The 22,478-nt window shown below is 39.8% G+C and overlaps 1 protein-coding gene across 1 annotated transcript in view; it reads right to left on the reverse strand.

Annotated features, from left to right (window-relative positions):
* The window catches only part of prkcab (protein kinase C, alpha, b), a 337,435-nt gene that overhangs the window by 22,424 nt on the left and 292,533 nt on the right, over nucleotides 1-22,478 (reverse strand). The window contains 5 exon segments of the mRNA XM_080724767.1: nucleotides 1,162-1,224; nucleotides 9,906-9,997; nucleotides 15,155-15,328; nucleotides 16,215-16,358; nucleotides 20,954-21,047. Coding sequence (XP_080580893.1) covers nucleotides 1,162-1,224; nucleotides 9,906-9,997; nucleotides 15,155-15,328; nucleotides 16,215-16,358; nucleotides 20,954-21,047 — 567 coding nt within the window.

Genomic DNA, 22,478 nt, shown 5'->3' on the forward strand with positions numbered 1-22,478 from the left:
CCTTTCTTTCCATTCTCCAGATTTACTTTGGTCTGCTAGTAACCCCCTCCCCCTCCCCCTCCCCCTCTCCCTCCCCCTTCTCCCTCTCCCTCTCTCTCCATCTCTCAATCTTGTTTTATCCATCAGTCTCAGTGATTGACTTTGTCCACTCCTTCCTCTCCATTCATCTGTCCAGACACGTGTTCTCTTTCTCTCTCTCTCTCTCTCTCTCTCTCTCTCTCTTCTCTCTCTCTCTCTCTCTCTCTCTCTCTCTCTCTCTCTCTCTCTCCACTGTTAGATGTCTGACGTCCCAGTCAGTCAGTAGTCTTTGTCGTGTCGTCCTCCCTTCAATCTCCTCCACTTCCATCATGGTACTACTCCTCATCTCTCTGCCTTCCTTTCATCACCACATCTCTTCTATCAGATCAGGCCCTGCGCATCTTTTCTCCTGTTCTCTTTGTGTTGCAGGAGAGATGAGTTATTCCTTTCCCGCAGGCTTTTGACCTTTCCACAAGTCAAAATCCCAGACTGATTTAGGCTTTCTTTTTTCTAACTTTTTCCCTTTTTTCTCCATTAATTATTCAGAGTATCAGGCTGCCCTATTTTCAAGCTAGCTGCAAGTTACCATGTTTTTATACAAAGTCCTGTACTTTTTATAAATGGAAATCAGATGCGACAAAGTCATAATTCCTTACTTTTCAGGTTTTCCAGAACAGCTCCATGACCCTGTTTTAACCCATTTAGGCCTAGAATTATTGATTGCTTTAACCAGTGGAGAAATAGCAGATATAAAAGCTCACTGAGTGCCGCGCTGCAAGCTTGTAGATCTGCTATTTTTGAAGAATCATGTACATTTTTGCAAATATTTGAATATCTCATTTTTTAAAGTGAACATTTGTAACTCAAATATTTGCTTCTGGGGGGTCCCTGATACAATATTTTGAGATGGGGTTCCATGGCCAAATAAATATCAGTTTGGGGGTCCTTCACATGAAAAGGTTTGAGAACCACTGACATAGTAGTCTCTCAAGAACAGACTAACTGAGTTCCATTTAAGTGAAAAGGACCTTTTCTTTGACAGCGCGGCACCGATTGCCGCGCTGTGAGCTTGTATATCTGCTATTTTTCAATAGTTAAAGCATTGAATAATCCTAGGCCTGCCTCCTTGAGCAGGTCACTCACCTGTAGACGATCCCCTTCCTGTGCAGGAAGAACAAGCCCACGGCGATCTCTGCAGCGTAGAACCTGCAGTCATGGAGGATACAACATCAACATCTAGAGTCTAGATCTCTGCAGTGTAGAACCTGCAGCCATGGAGGACACAACATCAACATCTAGAGCATACATGGGCAACTGGCGGCCCGGGGGCCCCATGCGGCCCCCACCTTCACTTAATGCGGCCCGCAGGTTAATACCAGAATGCTGATATATTATTGATTTCAGCTGTTACAATTCCAAACATGACCTGCTTTAATTCCGTCAGTCTATCTTAGTAGCTTAATGACTAGTATAGTAGTATTAAAATGTATATATATTTTTTATGTCCAATGTATTTGTATTTAAGTTCATAAAGTTAACATGAGTATATAACTGAATGTGTTGGAAATTAAATCAAAATGTTACATTTCAGGATTCCAATTCAAAAATAAAAAATAAAATATTCAGGATTCCAATTCAAAAGAAGCAAAAATAGCCGATCTACAAGCTCAAAACGCATCGCGCTGCAATGCGTTTTGAGCTTGTAGATCGGCTATTTTTGCTTCTTTTGTATGAGATACTAGAATGACAAAGCAGGACGTAGCAATATGCAATGTGGCCCTCTGGAGTGAAGGTGGAAATATAGTGGCCCTCTGGAGTGAATCAACTGATGGAAATGGTATAAACATGACACTCCTAAAAAAGGTTATTACTGAAGTGGCTGACCCAATAACATATATCTGCAATCTGTCACTAAAAACGGGCATCTTTCCCAAACAGATGAAAATGGCAAAGGTAATCCCAGTTTATAAATCTGGAGACAAACATCTTTTTACAAATTACCGGCCTATCTCACTACTATCACAGTTCTCAAAAATTCTGGAAAAAATTGTTTCTACAAGATTAGACAGCTTTATTGGAAAACATAGCATACTAACTGACAGTCAATATGGTTTTAGAACTGAATGTTCTACTAACATGGCATTGATGGAGCTTGCTGAAAAACTGACATCATCAATTGGAAATAAAGACTATGCAATAGGTATTTTTCTCGACCTTAAAAAAGCTTTTGACACAATAGACTTTGATATTCTCCTGGATAAAATGGAAAGATATGGAATTAGAGGCATTGGGCTTAATTGGATAAAAAGTTACATTGAAAACAGACAGCAATATGTTCAAATTGATGAATATAAGTCAGCATGCTCCAACATCACCTGTGGGGTACCGCAAGGATCAATATTAGGTCCTAAACTATTCATATTATACATAAATGATATTTGTAAGGTATCAAGCATTTTGAATTATGTTGTTTTTGCCGACGACACAAACATCCTTTGTGCGGGGGAAAACATTAAACAACTACTGGATGTGGTCTCAGCTGAACTCTACAAACTAAAGCAGTGGTTTGCCTTAAATAAGTTATCTCTAAATCTAAAAAAAACCAAATTCATGATTTTTGGAAATAAAATTATTCCACCAAACACTCCAGTTGAACTAAAAATTGACGGTATTCAATTGGAAAGAGTTTACGAAAATATGTTCTTGGGAGTAGTAATAGATCATCAATTAAAGGTATATTCAGGACTTCGCTTTCATTCAAATAAAAATAAAATGTGTACATTTTCCACTAATGCACCTGACTATAATGTGCGCTGACCATATACGGACTTCCACCCTGTCCCCTGTTACGAGCATAGCTCGCTCGAAATTTTCCCGTTCGCCACAAAGATCTCCACCAATCAGGATAGAGTATGGCCTCAGTGCGCGTTCTAGTCTGTTCCTCTGCGCGTCCACCCTTAGTGAAGCGCGGGTGCACAGTTCCTCCATTCTGTAAACAATGGCACTGGAGCCACTACATTACATTCCGCGGCAGTTTTAACTGCTTTAACTTGCTATTTTTTAATTTACTCTTTCTATTTCAAGTCTCTGCTTGTATGTTTACTTTATTTCGCGTTTGTTTTTTATCGATTAGTGTCTTAGACAGTTTAACTTTTTACAAAGGGAAGAGTTTCAGGAAGCTGAATGTGGACAACAGGCTGAGAGATGCTGAACAAAGAAAGGAGGTAAATAAGAAATATTTTATAATTGTCAGAGTGCAGCAATCTATTTCCTAAGTAAACGTTTGTTAGGTGGGTTTGTCATTGGGATCTTTGAAGGGTTTGGGGCTATATTTCTTGTAAAAAGTTTCGTTTTAAAGTTAGCCACATTGTGGGTGAATCCGCCCTAAAAACAATACATTGATCTAATAAACAGGGGCCATTAAATGAGACATATGTCTTGTCTATAACTTGTAAATGATTTCAATGTCCACACAGAGGACAAATAGACTTTACTTGTAAGTTACTTCAGCCCATAGCTTCAGCCATGAATAAACACAACGTGAGTCACAACATACGGCTGACGTAAAACGCATCTACAGAACTACTTTTAGCATCGTAAGGTACATTCACAACATAGCCCATATTATCAAGTCATCCTATATTTTATACTTCTATGATATCAACGCCGCATTTGTTAGACCCACGCTTGCTATTCCAGAAAGATCTGAACGTTATTGGTGCATAGTGATGTTTGGAGGGGGTCGCTCAACACCTAGCTACTTACAGGAGGTCTATTGATATGCATAGGTACTGTGCAATGCTTGTTTCTTTGTTCAAACATCCCATTGTGATACTAAAGCCTTAGCGAGGTGCGAATTGGGGGGGTTTGCATGTCAATGCATACAAGTCTGTAACTCTGGACCCTGAAGGGTTCATTTGGTTCCATTTGTACACTGTCAGATATAAAGGGAGACCTTGAAATCTGCTTTGAGAAACACTGCACTAGGCCATTAGATCAATGTATTGTACTGTACTGTTTTATGACAAATTGTAAAATTTACTTTTGTGTCTATTTTAGTCTCACCAATCTAATCTAAGCATCATCTCCTTTATTTCTATACAGGCTGAAGAATTTGATGTCTGAAGAAGAGCAGCTGTACATCCGATCACACTACAATTATGACACCAATAAACGTTGAACATTTGAAAAATATATATGTATATATAATGAGGCAATCTATACACACAAATAGGGTAGGCTATTCTACAGTCTGGAAGATGCTAGACTCCACTCCACTTCCCATTTTCACCTGCAAACCGTTTCCTAAATAAACAAGTTTTGTCAACCTGAAACTTTTTTTTTTATTACAAATGCCAGAAATGTTATGCAGCTAAACGATATGATATTGCATTTAAATGGGGTTTCATACCAAAATGCTTTAGTGTATGAAACAATACAATATAGCGTTTTCACAATGTTTACAACTTCCCATCATTGTAAGCTTTCAGAGGTCAGAACACATTAAAATAACTTACCACATACAAAAAAAATTACCATTGACTAGATCAAAATGAAATCGAGACATTACAGTTTATGTATATCAAAGCATCATTTTATTAATCATGTTTAGATCATGTCAGTCTTTCATGCAGATCATTAGTGATGGTAACGACTGCTCAGAAAATAAAAGCCTTTTAGTTAGCATTATGTATGCTTTCTTGTTGTGCTCTTCACGAGCGAAGATCAATCCAGATCAACAGTAACAGCGATGATGAAACAAGGTACCTGTATGAAAAAAAGGGTAAAGAATGATTAGATTAGCAGTCATAATAAATGCCTCAGTCTATTGAATACTGCAGTGTTATTCATTTATCGTTAGACCCGCAGCATAGATCATTTAGCAGCTCCAAAATTATTAATCCAGATACAGGGTCGTCGTCATGTTGGCTTGTGTGGACATACTGTGTCAAAATATATATTGTTTTGCCCCAGACATAATTTACCAGACAGTATTATTTACCAGAGAGGCAGAGCGCTAGCCCTGAATGATCAAACAGGTCTGTAAATCAAAAGGACCGTAGTGTTCGGGTTAGTTATGAAGTTTTGAGTCTGCTAATCATTATGCTGATTGTAAACTACTGAACTAATAAAATGCCAGTGCCTGTCTCGTATAAATCAGTATCATACATATTCTAAAGCTGGAGAAGTAGGCCTACCGATACTCAGTAATTGTGTCTTGTGATCAAAATGAGAACATTATAATGGTGTAATAAAAAATATACATTTCCAAAGCTGTAAGGCCAGTAAGAGGACTATAACACGGCCGCATGCCAAGCGATACGGTAGCGTTAGTTAAATGTAATTGTTACATGTCTAAATATGTTTGCATTTGTAAATAAAGATGACTTTTTATTTCACTTACCGATTGGAATGTGTAGAGCTTAATCGATCCATGCTGTATAGAGTAAAGATGTTAGTTTGTTTGTTTCAGTTTGTTTACATCTGGGCGCCATTACAGGAAACTGCTGGGCAAAGCGCGTTCTTGTGATGAGGCAAAAAACTCCTCTCCCGCGCCCTCTGCTGGAGAGGAGCCACATTTTCATTAAACCTGAATATGCCTTTAAACTGGAAATCCCATATACAGTATGTGCGGGCAAAAGTGGCAAGGAATGTTGGTGTCTTAGGGAAAACAAGGGATATACTTAATTATACGTCTCTGTTAACCCTGTACAATGCGCTCATACTGCCTTATCTGTCCTACTGCCTGGAAGTGTGGGGAAACACATACAGTAGTAATATTCATCCTTTATTTATATTACAAAAAAGGGCAATAAGAATAGTACATGGGGTTTTATGAACACACTAATAATCTATTTTTGAGGTCTTGTACATTGAAACTTCCTGACCTAGTAGAGTTCAAAACTGCTCAAATGATGTTCAAAGCAAGAAATAAACTGCTTCCAGCTAACATTCTTAACATGTTTAGTGACAGGGAGGGGGGCTACGAACTAAGGTGGGAACTCAATTTTAAACAAGCATCTGTTCAGACTACCCTAAAAAGTATGTGCATTTCTATTTGTGGAGTAAAGATTTGGAATAGTTTGACAGAAGAGATCAAACACAGTAAGAACATTTCACAATTTAAAAAAATACTCAAATTAAATATCCTGGCCAAATACAGCAGTTCATAGTCTCATTATTATCACTATCATCTATTCGTACTTGTTAGTATTATTAATTCTATTATTATTTTTCTTACTATTACTTTGTAACATTTCTCTGTTTCTTGAATTGTTAGTATTATGGAATGTATCAAGTCTATTTCCTTATACATTTTGTTTTTAGTTTTTAATTTTTTTTCTTTTCTTTTTTCTTCTTTCTTTTCTTTCTCTTTTTTCTTTTCTTTCTCTTTTTGTTTTGAAAATAAATAAATAATAATAATAATAATAATCTGAACACTTATAACTAATCAATGTCTTAATTCATGAACATGTAGGATAGGCATTCACAAGCTTTTAGCTTCAGCCTATTCCTTTTGATCACCTGTAACAATGATTATATGAATGTATGACCTGTATGAAATATGATGATCAAATAAACTAAACTAAACTAAACTAAAAAGGTGGAAATATAGTGGCCCTCACCATCATCAAAGTTGTTCACCCCCAATCTAGAGTCTAGATCTGGGATCTTCAATGTTTTTCAGGCCAAGGACCCCTTAGTTGAGAGAGACAGAGAGATGAGGAGTTCTTTTCCCCTCTACCCCAACTCTCTTCACCAAAAATAGCTGATCTACAAGCTCACAATGCGTCACAACATGACGCGTTGTGAGCTTGTAGATCGGCTTGCGAAGTTTGTGAACCTCTGGACTAGAGAAGGGTGGAGTAGCTGCAGTGAAGGGGGCTGTATTATCAGTAGGGAGTAACAATCTCTTATCAGTATGGAGATTGTTAATTATTATTGATAATGAGCACCTTAACGATCCTACTTATTGAGCCGGGCTTTTATCAAGCCTGCTATAGAGCGTTTTCTAATATTTTGTGAGACGACAAATTCTGAACAGAACTGGTATCTTGTTTTATTGACCAGTTGATGCGACTGAGTTTGTGGCTGGCCACCATCCATGAAGATATTGACAAAAGTAACACATATCATTAAATATCATTAAAAAAAATCATTCATTAGTGTGCATTAAGTGTTAAATGGCTTTATATTATGGATAGTACTGTAATAATCTATTGACCGCCTCTTGTCTTGATTGTTTAAACATGACATCATGGGCCGCTATGCTCCATAACAAGCTTGATAAGCCCAAAGCTTATTGATACCGGCATTACCGGGTACTCAATACATTTGTTATCGGGTTATCGAGCTACCCTTGTTTAGGATTCAGTTATGACCTATCAAATGAGCCCATTTTTATTACTGTAGGCAAATAAGAGGAGGATTATGTTTTGAATCATACGCTGGTGGAATCATATATTCCATGTCATGTTACTGTGAGCTGGCACAGAAGATGTGGGTTCACACGCATACAGTATCTGAACGTCACAACATGACATTTCCTCTGGATTACAGAGGAAATGATACCCAGGCAGCGTTGCTCTCACTTCAGTTTAGTTTACAGTTTACGGTTTAGGCATTTAGCAGACGCTTTTAATCCAAAGCGACTTACAATAAGCAGGTAATACACATCACTATAATAAGCAAGATAATATGTCAGTACATTAACAACAATATAACAATATAACAAATGCATATGAATATCAATCTAGAAAAACAATAACAAAGGTAGACCACACACCTAATTAGTAAAAAACTTCTAAAAACCCTATAAAATAAAATAGTTTCATGTATGTTACAGTAGTGCTATGGGTTTAGGTCGAGTCTGAAGAGGTGCGTCTTCAGTCCAAGGCGGAAGCTAGGGAGTGAGTCTGTTGTTCTAAGTGCGACAGGGAGTTTATGCCACAGTTTGGGGGCCAGGCCACTTCTATTCACTTTCCATGACTTCTTAAGAGCAGTGCACTGAGCTCAGGACAACAGGTAACGTTACGTGGTGCGGAAGAAAAGCCTCGGAAACATCATTTCTCCCAAGAGCAAACTGATGTTCTCTTGGAGGGAGAGAGTCACGGAAGAACAAGCACTCTGTGTTGTTGCAAGTGGCTTTCCAACATCAACCTTACATTTATCACACATACAGTAGAGCACCCTGGGCGCGACCTGCGCTGTGCGTTGCATGAACGGAAGTGCTTGAATTTGGCGGAAGTGCTGCGTTTAAGGGAAGGCAAGCCCTTTGCACACAGACGCATTTTTCTTGCACCGGAAAAAAACGGACGATTCCATTTCTTTAATAAAACAATGATTCTCTATGACGTCATGCACAGCGGCTCCGAATTTGCCATTCGGCAGGTGGCTGCGGCTGGGCGTTTTTTTTCCCGATCTAACCCAGTTCGATTCGTGCGTCTTGTCGCATGCGGTAAAAACTCATTTTTTATGACTCCTCTTGGGATCCGCAGTGTGGATTCCACACAGCCTTGCACACCAAATCCAATGTGTTTTAATCATGCAGCAAATGGAAAGAAACGCAACGGTCCTGTGTGCAAAGCCCTTAACATCATGCTGTGCAGGTCTGTTTACATCCACCAACGAAACAAACCTAAATAGATTGTAGCTCTTAAATTGCTCTTAATAGGTGTAACTTTGTCAGAATCCATGTTTTTGTTTGGATATTGTTTATTACGAGTGCAACCGAGGGAGAGGGAGAAGTAGAACAGATTTCCAGCAGGGAATACGTTTGCAGGAACACCACACTGTGCACTGTGAAATTCACACCTTTATAACCACTCTCTGCCTCATATCGCGCCCAGGCTCTTATCTTGGCAGATGAGTAAGCCTGGCGACGCCAGGTTACACATTATGGTACGTAAATACCGGTATGTAAATCTACTCCACTAAGTTGCAGTGTGTCACGAGGAAAACATAGAGATCTACAAGCTTGTAAATCTGCATTTTTTGGCAAAGAGATTTGGTGTAGATGGAAAAAGAACGCAACAAGTACGGTTCAATTCGGTAAAGATGTTCTAAGTGTGTGGGCACAGGGTGTCAGTGTGTTACATGTGGGCACAGGGTGTCAGTGTGTTACATGTGGGCACAGGGTGCCAGTGTGTTACATGTGGGCACAGGGTGCCAGTGTGTTACATGTGGGCACAGGGTGTCAGTGTGTTACATGTGGGCACAGGGTGCCAGTGTGTTACATGTGGGCACAGGGTGTCAGTGTGTTACATGTGGGCACAGGGTGTCAGAGTGTTACATGTGGGCACAGGGTGTCAGTGTGTTACATGCGGGCACAGGGTACCAGTGTGTTACATGCGGGCACAGGGTACCAGTGTGTTACATGCGGGCACAGGGTGTCAGTGTGTTACATGTGGGCACAGGGTGTCAGTGTGTTACATGTGGGCACAGGGTGTCAGTGTGTTACATGTGGGCACAGGGTGTCAGTGTGTTACATGTGGGCACAGGGTGTCAGTGTGTTACATGTGTGCACAGGGTGTCAGTGTGTTACATGTGGGCACAGGGTGCCAGTGTGTTACATATGTGCACAGGGTGCCAGTGTGTTACATGTTTGCACAGGGTGCCAGTGTGTTACATGTTTGCACAGGGTGCCAGTGTGTTACATGTTTGCACAGGGTGCCAGTGTGTTACATGTGGGCACAGTGTGTTACATGTTTGCACAGGGTGCCAGTGTGTTACATGTGGGCACAGTGTGTTACATGTTTGCACAGGGTGTCAGTGTGTTACATGTGTGCACAGGGTGTCAGTGTGTTACATGCGGGCACAGGGTGCCAGTGTGTTACATGCGGGCACAGGGTGCCAGTGTGTTACATGCGGGCACAGTGTGTTCTTACACAGCCTGAGGCTCCTTGAACTTGCCCACACGTTGGATGTGATACATCAGGTCCCCTCCATTGATGTACTCCATCACAAAGTACAGCCGGTCCTGGAAGACAAGAGGCATAGAACCTAAATACAGCAATACCACAAGTTTAGATACCGGGAACATAAATTGATATTTAAAGGCCCATACTGCAGCTGTTTAGCCCATTGACTACAATGTCCATGCAAAACCAAACTAAAATGAAAGAACACTGGCCTCTGGGAATTGTCAGCAGTAGAAGGCTATATGACTTCACAGAACTAAAAATAAAAAGTTACTGTAGCACAGTACACATGTATGGGTGGTTAAATTAATATTGTACATCATTTGGACCAATTAATACCTAAAATACCTAGTTTAGGAGTCCATTTGGGTCTCCCTCTATTTCATGCAATTCATTCTGTGATCTGGAAACTTTTGATACTTTTCGATTAATTGTTCAACACCAACCCAGGACTCCTGAATCACTGCTCTCCACACTCTCCTATATCTATTCTAACATCAGGGTTATAATAGATGAGCTCTTCAGTGTTGTTATAGCTGAGCTGTTGCACCGCAGAACATCTACGTAGAATGCTAAAATGTTAGGGAGGGACTCGTGGAGAAGAGATCCAGTAGAACTGAAAGACATTTTATGTTTGTTTTGCGCTCGGGTGTTGCGTGCTGAAAATAGCAGATCTGTGTCAGCTCACAACGCGTTGCGCTATGTATGAGCTTATTGAGCTTGTAGATCTGCTATCTTCAGCATCATTTCAGGTGACTAAAATATGACTAAAACTAAACAGCATTTTTATTCAAGAGACTATATGTCTAAAACTAAATCAAGATTTGCAGTCAAAATCAACACTGAGTCCGTATCACTGTCTGGGAGCAGGAGTGCAGCATCCATGGATACAGTACACATAGTGTATATATAGATAGATAGATAGATAGATAGATAGATAGATAGATAGATAGATAGATAGATATAAACTTTATTACAGGCTCAAGGCCCACAGGGTAAGAAGACAAAACATTACAAGGATAATAATAAAAAAAAAAACAACAACAACAAGGAGTACATTCACCGAGCCCCACCGGAGCTAAAGAGGCACTCATGCCAGTGTCCTCTAATGGTAGACGTGTACCTGACAGAGCTACATCCAGGGTCTGTCATCAGTCCTATTATTCCATTTAAGGAGCGATCCAGTCTGCACATGAACTTATATGTCAGGTTCCTCAACAGAGCCATGAAGGTGGTGAGACCCAATGTAACAAATAGCTCACTGGCCCTAGATAGATAGATAGATAGATAGATAGATAGATAGATAGATAGATAGATAGATAGATAGATAGATAGATAGATAGATAGATAGATAGATAGATAGATAGATAGATAGATAGATAGATAGATAGATAGATAGATAGATAGATAGATAGATAGATAGATAGATAGATAGATAGATAGATAGATAGATAGATAGATAGATAGATAGATAGATAGATAGATAGATAGATAGATAGATAGATAGATAGATAGATAGATAGATAGATAGATAGATAGATAGATAGATAGATAGATAGATAGATAGATAGATAGATAGATAGATAGATAGATAGATAGATAGATAGATAGATAGATAGATAGATAGATAGATAGATAGATAGATAGATAGATAGATAGATAGATAGATAGATAGATAGATAGATAGATAGATAGATAGATAGATAGATAGATAGATAGATAGATAGATAGATAGATAGATAGATAGATAGATAGATAGATAGATAGATAGATAGATAGATAGATAGATAGATAGATAGATAGATAGATAGATAGATAGATAGATAGATAGATAGATAGATAGATAGATAGATAGATAGATAGATAGATAGATAGATAGATAGATAGATAGATAGATAGATAGATAGATAGATAGATAGATAGATAGATAGATAGATAGATAGATAGATAGATAGATAGATAGATAGATAGATAGATAGATAGATAGATAGATAGATAGATAGATAGATAGATAGATAGATAGATAGATAGATAGATAGATAGATAGATAGATAGATAGATAGATAGATAGATAGATAGATAGATAGATAGATAGATAGATAGATAGATAGATAGATAGATAGATAGATAGATAGATAGATAGATAGATAGATAGATAGATAGATAGATAGATAGATAGATAGATAGATAGATAGATAGATAGATAGATAGATAGATAGATAGATAGATAGATAGATAGATAGATAGATAGATAGATAGATAGATAGATAGATAGATAGATAGATAGATAGATAGATAGATAGATAGATAGATAGATAGATAGATAGATAGATAGATAGATAGATAGATAGATAGATAGATAGATAGATAGATAGATAGATAGATAGATAGATAGATAGATAGATAGATAGATAGATAGATAGATAGATAGATAGATAGATAGATAGATAGATAGATAGATAGATAGATAGATAGATAGATAGATAGATAGATAGATAGATAGATAGATAGATAGATAGATAGATAGATAGATAGATAGATAGATAGATAGATAGATAGATAGATAGATAGATAGATAGATAGATAGATAGATAGATAGATAGATAGATAGATAGATAGATAGATAGATAGATAGATAGATAGATAGATAGATAGATAGATAGATAGATAGATAGATAGATAGATAGATAGATAGATAGATAGATAGATAGATAGATAGATAGATAGATAGATAGATAGATAGATAGATAGATAGATAGATAGATAGATAGATAGATAGATAGATAGATAGATAGATAGATAGATAGATAGATAGATAGATAGATAGATAGATAGATAGATAGATAGATAGATAGATAGATAGATAGATAGATAGATAGATAGATAGATAGATAGATAGATAGATAGATAGATAGATAGATAGATAGATAGATAGATAGATAGATAGATAGATAGATAGATAGATAGATAGATAGATAGATAGATAGATAGATAGATAGATAGATAGATAGATAGATAGATAGATAGATAGATAGATAGATAGATAGATAGATAGATAGATAGATAGATAGATAGATAGATAGATAGATAGATAGATAGATAGATAGATAGATAGATAGATAGATAGATAGATAGATAGATAGATAGATAGATAGATAGATAGATAGATAGATAGATAGATAGATAGATAGATAGATAGATAGATAGATAGATAGATAGATAGATAGATAGATAGATAGATAGATAGATAGATAGATAGATAGATAGATAGATAGATAGATAGATAGATAGATAGACCTACAGTCCATACTAGGGCATTAACGACTTGTGATTTTTGCAAGTCGACTCGACTCAGTAAAAAGTTGAGTTGAAGTCGACTTTATCGTTTGATGACGTCATCACATCACACACGACCCCCCAGTTATTTTGGGGGGTCCCCAGATGATTAACTTAATGGGAAACATTGTTTTCTCACTCAACAGTAAACTAAAGTATATAGAGGGTATCTGCACATTTCTAAAGTGCCAATTTAAAGGGGCACTCCACCACTTTTCAACCTATCTTCATATAATGGGTCCTAATGTTCATGATAAAATATCACAATTTTTTTCTACTCAGTTTGGAGAGCTGGAGAGCTACAGTGGGTGGGTCAAATCCTTCTACCGGTGACATCATCAATGGGAAATGCAAGCTAATAGAAACTGCAGGCTTTCTATGCCTGAAAAAGTTGCAATGTTAAAGTGGAAGCCATGGTTCTCGCCATGTCTTGTCCTGTCTTGTCTTGTCTTGTTTTGTCAAGTTTGTCTGTCTCGTGAGTTGTTGTTAATACCTTTTATATATACATTTTTCATCTGTCCTATTTGCCTGTTTGTTGTTTAAACTTGAATCAGGGCATATGATCATTAAATGTCATTTCAAATGTCATTTCACTGAATGGTACCTCAAGTGCCTATATCATAGCCTATATTATTGCCTTTTTATTTGTCTCATTTTGTTTTTTGATTGATATACTATCATCTTTGGCATTTATATGACTGTCTATTCTTGTTTTTGTTTGGTTTGATTGGTTCTCATAATATGTGAACAAGTCTTGGTTTTTTGTATGCCCTGAAATTCAAATAAACAAAACTGTGAAAAAAAAAAAAAATCTAAATATTCTTTTTCAAAAATATTATTTAATTTTATTTTGTCAAACGATGATGTCACCGGTAGAAGGATTTGACAGCTCTCCTATGAGACCCAGAATGAATAGAAAAAAATTGTGCTATTTTATTATGAACATTAGTGAGGACCTATTATATGAAGACAGGTTGAAAAGTGGTGAACTACTCCTTTAAGGACTTTTTAATACCTCTAAAATGACAAATTAAACATTGTCCAAATTGTCAAATATACAGAGGCAGACATTGTGAAAATAGCAGATCTACATGCTCACAACGCCTCGCAATGCGAGGTGTTGTGAGCATGTAGATCTGCTATTTTCACAAGAAAGCATTTTCGACTTTTCAACTTTCTCTGGTGGGAGTCGACTTGTGCAATGAAGTCGACTGAGTTGACTTTTTGGTTAATGCCCGTACCACGGTCTGGAAGCAGGAGTTAGGGTTAGATAGATATAGATATAGAGTCCGTACCACCAGGAGTTATGGTTAGATAGATATAGATATAGAGTCCGTACCACCAGGAGTTATGGTTAGATAGATATAGATATAGAGTCCGTACCACGGTCTGGAAGCAGGAGTTAGGGTTAGATAGATATAGATAGAGTCCGTACTCCGTACCACGGTCTGGAAGCAGGAGTTAGGGTTAGATAGATATAGATATAGAGTCCGTACCACGGTCTGGAAGCAGGAGTTAGGGTTAGATAGATATAGATATAGAGTCTGTACCACGGTCTGGAAGCAGGAGTTAGGGTTAGATAGATATAGATATAGAGTCCGTACCACGGTCTGGAAGCAGGAGTTAGGGTTAGATAGATATAGATATAGAGTCTGTACCACGGTCTGGAAGCAGGAGTTAGGGTTAGATAGATATAGATATAGAGTCCGTACCACGGTCTGGAAGCAGGAGTTAGGGTTAGATAGATATAGATATAGAGTCTGTACCACGGTCTGGAAGCAGGAGTTAGGGTTAGATAGATATAGATATAGAGTCTGTACCACGGTCTGGAAGCAGGAGTTAGGGTTAGATAGATATAGATATAGATCTAGAGTCCGTACCACGGTCTGGAAGCAGGAGTGCAGCATGGTGAGGAACGGAGGCTTGTCTCTCTGTGCCAGGACCCTCTTCTCCACCATGGTACACTCCACGTCGTCGTCCTGGATCACCACGTCCTTCTTCAGGATCTTGATGGCGTACAGCTCCTCTGTGGACTTCATCTCTGCCAGCATCACCTAGAAGGGCAGGGCAGGGCGGGGCAGGGCAGGGCGGGGCAGGGGTTCCCAAAACGTTTTTTTTTTAGCTTGTGACCCAAAAGAGAAATCAGACATTTTGCCCGCGAAGCAAAGCTTGTGAAAACATCAGATCTACAAGCACACAATGCGGCACGAAGCAAATCTTTCAGTTACAAATGTTCACTTTAAATTAGCCGACCGGAATTTTCCGGAATAGGTCATTAAAAACAAAAGAAATGATAATAATCGCAAAAAAAAAAAAAACATCGTCCCCTCTTCTCCGTCTCTTCTTCGGCTTATTCCAAAGGAAAGTGACTGTGCCTCAACAGGAAGTGCTTTTGATCGCTTCCGGGGCAGGATAGCTATTTTTAGTGTCCTAATACATTATACACTGACGCGCTAGCTTAGCCTCTGTCCGTCGTGATTGCATTCAGAAAAAAGTTGGACATGAAGCGTACATATAGAGCGCATGCCGTGCGCTTACATCGATGTGCACGGATCACGCACGTGGAGCGCCTGGCGGGAAAGATGTTTTCACTAAAATCCCCACTGCATACCAATGCAGAGCTGCACCATTACATGTGTGAGTACACAATGACCGATGATTTTGCCGTGAAAAGAATGACATGTGATTGGAGCTCTCTGATGGTCTTGTATATTCCTGAAATAATAGAAATTCCCAGCTAAACCACCAACAGCCATTCTGGGAGGCTTGGAAAGTGTTAAAAATATATAATTTCAAAGATTTGCAGCTCGGCACTCGGTGCTGCGCTGGGCGCTTGTATACTATATATGCTATTTTTCAATAGTTAAAGTTTAATGGGTTAAGCTGTAGGTCTGTGTCCCATGGGTGTCACACAGGGGGTTTGGCGGCGGGTTTCCTCACCTTGCCGAAGCTGCCCTTGCCCAGCAGAGCCAGGAAGTGGAAGTCGCTGAGTCGAACGCGGTCCATGTTCCCCGAGGGAGGTTCGCTGAAGCGCCGGTGGTCCGACGGCGTGATCACCTTCTTCCCCTGGCCGAACTTGGCTTTCTGCGAGGCCATGTGACAGGACACCACTTAGAAACATTATAGAAACAACACAACACCACCTAGACCGGAGTCAGCGTAATGTACGGTTACTGATGTACAGTAGGGCATTAACGACTTGTGATTTTTGCAAGTCGACTCGACTCAGTAAGTCGACTTTATGGTTTGATGACGTCATCACATCACACACGACCCCCTGATTATTTTGGGGGGTCCCCAGATAATTAAGTTAATGTGAAACATTGTTTTCTCACTCAACTGTAAACAAACCAACATATAGTTTAAGTGTAATGAGGGTATCTGCACATTTCTAAAGTGCCAATTTAAGGACTTTTTAATAACTCTAAAATGACGAATTAAACATTGGCCAAATTGTCAAGGCAGAAATTGTGAAAATTGCCGATCTACATGCTCACAGCATGTAGATCTGCTATTTTCACAATAGAAAGTATTTTCGACTTTCACTGGTGGGAGTCGACTTGTGTAATGAAGTCGACTGAGTCGACTTGTCAACTTTTTCGTTAATGCCCTAGTGTATAGCATCCTACACCAGGGCTGGGCGATATTATAGTCCTGGTTTGAATCACTTTATTTTATACTTTATTGAATCGTGAAAACCTTTCAAAATATAGCAGAAATAGCTGGTCTAATACAAGCTGCTATTTATGTTAAGATTTATTCATGTTGTGAACCGGTAGATTGGCTGTTTTGAAATATTCAAAAGAACATTCATATTATTGATGTCAGAACACAATATTATTGTCACAATATAGAACAGTGAAGTCATGACGTGACTCGCTCATCCCCCGTTTCCACGGAAGTAATTTCTCTATGGAGAATAACATTGAGTCATCTTAAAATCGTCTCATATAAGCATTGAGGGTCCAAAAATAAACAAACGGTCTTTGCGATATTGTCGGTGAGGTGGCTCTGTATGGTTTATGATAGTCAGTCACTCATATTTGACAAAGCCTGTTTCTAGCGAAAACTTAACTAATTCAGCGACAGTAACATTAACGTTTTCTCACCATCGCCTACACATTATTAATTCTCAAAGAAGAACAGTAGTTTAGACAAGCATCACAGGCCAGATAGACAAATCCATGGTGAACTGAAATGTGTATGTACCTTTACACCCCAAGTATGAAATTGGTTGTTGAAAAGGTAAAGGTCCATTATCTGATAGTAATCACTGCTGTAGAGCAATGGTTCTCAAAGTGGGTTTCAGAGACTCTCTAGGTTCCTTTATGGGGGTCTAACAAGTCTGTAACTTAGACAGTGTACAAATGGTGATATGTTTTCAAAAAATGTTATGTATTTGTTCACGGACCCCCATCTCAAAATATTTAGTTCCAGGGCAGAATCCAGAAGCAAAATATGTGTTAAAAATTATCACTTTTAAAAAAACATATAGCCTACTGTAGGCCTATTGAAAGATTGGCACACATTTCCACGACTCTTCGAAAATAGCAGATCTACAAACTTGCAGCGCTGTGAGCTTGTAGATCTGCTATTTTTCAGAAGCTAAAGTATAAAAGAATTCTCCAAAAAATAATAAAAACAAAAAAGAACCCTAAACACACCTTGATCTGACCTGAGCATTTCAGCGTCCTAAAAACATTACCCTGTCGTGTCCACAATAGTTAACAACATAGTAGCATAAATACAGTTTTTAGAATCGCATGTCACAGTTTTCACTTCAAAAGTAAACACATGAAAAGATGCAGTTCTGTGCATTTCTACAGTATATGACCACGGAGTGAACAGACACACACAGCAGTCTGACAGTTGACACAGTGCTGCCACCGTGTGGAGAAATGTGGCATGCACACAGAGGAAGTGTGTGTACAGTTAGACCTCTCTCTCTCTCTCACACACACACACACACACACACACACACACACACACACACACACACACACACACACACACACACACACACACACACACACACACACACACACACACACACACACACACACACACACACACTACTTAATTGTGATGATATATGCGCTCATCATATATTCACACATAGAGTTAAGAGTGCATCAGTGATTGGTCGTTCCATGCTGTCCTTCTATTGGTCCAGACCAGCGACAGACAATAGAGGGGGTGGGGTCAACAGTATATATATCAGCCAATGAGGAGCGGGGGTGCCAGACACTGCTGACCAGTGACCAATGACAGTCAGTGCATTGATTGATTGATTGATGGTGGTGAAGATGGAGACTCCACCGGATGCCTGAGTGCTCTTATACCAATTTACTAACAACGCTGTGTGTGAGTGAGTGGGTGCGTGCGTGCGTGCGTGCGTGCGTGCAAGCAAGAGGGTATGTGCAAGAGAGAGAGAGAGAGAGAGAGAGAGAGAGAGAGAGAGAGAGAGAGAGAGAGAGAGAGAGAGAGAGAGAGAGAAATTATCGTAGGCCTATGTAACTTTGTCCTATGTTTCTAAAAAAACAATACATAATTTTCTTTTTACCATAATTTCCCTCTATAGTATGGAAGCAAATAGCTGCCAAAGTATTTCTCTTATTTCAATGGAATTTTCAAATGTGTCATTTCATTTGATTTATGACAGCTACTCCAGTGTGTTTCTGCACAGTAGCTGATGCAGTGATGTTACTAGGTTCTCAATGTAATGGGTCCCGGGACCCACAGGTGGTCATTCAAATGGGTCCCAGAAAAGTTTTATGAGTCCTCAATTTGAGCGCTGTGAGCTTGTAGGTCGGCTATTTTCAAACTGTTTGTCTATTTCTTATATTTATTTTACAATTTGGCTAATGTTTGAACTTAGAACTAGGATTTCTAAATACACTAGGAGTACAAATGGAACAGGTCCATTGGGTTACATTTGTTCAATGAGTAACAGACCCATAAAGTTCTATTTGGTTCCTAACTATCATTCATCTGGGGACCCCCTGGAACTCCCTCAAGGACCCCAGACTCCACTTTGAGAACCACTAGTGAAAATAGTTTTTAGCTGTTCCAGGTTTAACTGATAATACATCTTTACAGTGTTATGTTTACAGTGTTAATACATAAAAAAAACAAATTCAACTATCTAAACTAATATAGCAACTTGAGATTAAGTAAAGCAGCAGAGACCGCACTAGTTTCAGTGCGCATGCGCCATGTCCCTGTGTAGAGACGTCATGTTTCAGCGCCATCCCTTGTGTATGACGGTCACCGAATTCATCAGGGGCACCCCTTTTGGTGTGGCACCCGACACGCTGTGCCACTACGGTCAGGGAGCGGCCCGGTGCTATGCTAAAACATGTGCCCCTAATGAAATTGGGCGAGCAAAATGGCAACGGACGTCGGTGGAATCAAAACATTGACGTTTCTATCGCCTGTTTAAGACTTTCTAAACGGATTTCATTTGTGTTAACGTAGGGTAAAGTAGGATGCTTTCACCCATGAACAATGGTGGACTTTTAAAATGTTTTTCTTTTACCGTGACGCGGTAAATTATTTTAACATGGACTCCAATGGAGGCGCATCCCCGGGACCCCAGGACCATGACATGAATGCGTTTTTGACGCGGGACATGCACGTAATGACATCACTGCTAATGACTGCTGCCATAGCATACAGTATCGCCACACGTGAGGAGTGAAATCCCTGCAGGTTGCGAGCAAAGTTGGCGCCCACTTATACAGTTTTGTGACAGTAGACTTCACTGGTACACTAAAAGGATACCAAAAAAAAAAAGCTTTTGTCTAGCAATTTGGGTTTTGTTTTGTTATGTAAACACAGGGCAAAGTTAGATAAAAGAGAGCAAACAGGACAGAGAGTGTAGTGCTGTGTGGAGGAGAGCGTCTCACTGGAACACGTGTGGAGGAGACCGAGAGCCTTTGTTAGTAAATCTGATTCATTTGTGGAAATACAGGAGAGCTCTCCACAAACAATCAATCCTACTGGGTGAGAGAGAGAGATGTATGGTGGACACCAGAGAGAGAGAGAGGCTACCTTGAGATAGTGGATATTTAACTGGCAGGCCTAGAGAGAGAGAGAGGGAAGAAAGAACTTGTCCGTTAGTCCAGTGGTCGACCAAGTGTCTTCCTTAAAGGTTTCGGACCGAAGAGGCAATACGAGAGTTAAATATATGACAGCGACATTATTGTTTGTATTCTGCTGCCCTATCAGTGTTCATTGTTCCCCGGTTTCTATGGCAACGCGTACAGATGTGTGAAGACCCCCCTGGGAGGGGGAGGGGGGGGGGGGGGACTCAACTCAAGGCCAACATCCATCGTGTCGGGAGGTAAAGAATAGCTGAACTCATACATGTCATTTATTATTGAAATATTGATATTAAGTGTACACATTAAGTGTTGAATGCTGCCTTCAGGTCTGGCATGGAAAGAGGGCATTTGAATTTCTTTCACCATAGTAAAAACAGCATTCATTTTTACAGACGGGTAAAAGGGCAGGGGCTCAAGCCCCCTTTGAGTCAGACTTCCTCTGAAACAGGGCAAAAAAAAAAAAAAAAAGGAAAAGCAATATTCCACAAGTAATTATGTTCCATGGTGACACGTCTTTAATTATTTATTTGACTCAAAACCAAACTCCAACTCCCATGATCCTCCTGTGCTCACCTCAAACTTCTGCCTCAGTTCCAGGTTGACGTCGTCCTCCTCAGGGATGGGAACGTTGTAGTACTCCCCCTCCTCCTGGTTCAACAGCTTGTACCTGACACACAGACACAGACTGGTTCAACAGCTTGTACCTGACACACAGACACAGACAGACTGGTTCAACAGCTTGTACCTGACACACAGACACAGACTGGTTCAACAGCTTGTACCTGACACACAGACACAGACTGGTTCAACAGCTTGTACCTGACACACAGACACAGACTGGTTCAACAGCTTGTACCTGACACACAGACACAGACAGACTGGTTCAACAGCTTGTACCTGACACACAGACACAGACTGGTTCAACAGCTTGTACCTGACACACAGACACAGACTGGTTCAACAGCTTGTACCTGACACACAGACACAGACTGGTTCAACAGCTTGTACCTGACACACAGACACAGACTGGTTCAACAGCTTGTACCTGACACACAGACACAGACTGGTTCAACAGCTTGTACCTGACACACAGACACAGACTGGTTCAACAGCTTGTACCTGACACACAGACACAGACTGGTTCAACAGCTTGTACCTGACACACAGACACAGACTGGTTCAACAGCTTGTACCTGACACACAGACACAGACTGGTTCAACAGCTTGTACCTGACACACAGACACAGACTGGTTCAACAGCTTGTACCTGACACACAGACACAGACTGGTTCAACAGCTTGTACCTGACACACAGACACAGACTGGTTCAACAGCTTGTACCTGACACACAGACACAGACTGGTTCAACAGCTTGTACCTGACACACAGACACAGACTGGTTCAACAGCTTGTACCTGACACACAGACACAGACTGGTTCAACAGCTTGTACCTGACACACAGACACAGACTGGTTCAACAGCTTGTACCTGACACACAGACACAGACTGGTTCAACAGCTTGTACCTGACACACAGACACAGACTGGTTCAACAGCTTGTACCTGACACACAGACACAGACTGGTTCAACAGCTTGTACCTGACACACAGACACAGACTGGTTCAACAGCTTGTACCTGACACACAGACACAGACTGGTTCAACAGCTTGTACCTGACACACAGACACAGACTGGTTCAACAGCTTGTACCTGACACACAGACACAGACTGGTTCAATAGCTTGTACCTGAGAGAGAGACACAGACTGGTTCAACAGCTTGTACCTGACACACAGACACAGACTGGTTCAACAGCTTGTACCTGACACACAGACACAGACTGGTTCAACAGCTTGTACCTGACACACAGACACAGACTGGTTCAACAGCTTGTACCTGACACACAGACACAGACTGGTTCAACAGCTTGTACCTGACACACAGACACACACAGACCAGACGATTGGACTCGAGTCATAGAGACGCGACTCGAGTCGGACTCAAGTCGCAAATTTGACGACTTGCAACTCGACTCGGCAAAAACTTGAGACTCGACTTGACTTGGAAGACAATGACTCCAGACTCGACTCGACTTGAG

The sequence above is a fragment of the Nannobrachium achirus genome, assembly GCF_963921795.1.
Source record: "Nannobrachium achirus genome assembly, chromosome: 4".
Taxonomy (NCBI): domain Eukaryota; kingdom Metazoa; phylum Chordata; class Actinopteri; order Myctophiformes; family Myctophidae; genus Nannobrachium; species Nannobrachium achirus.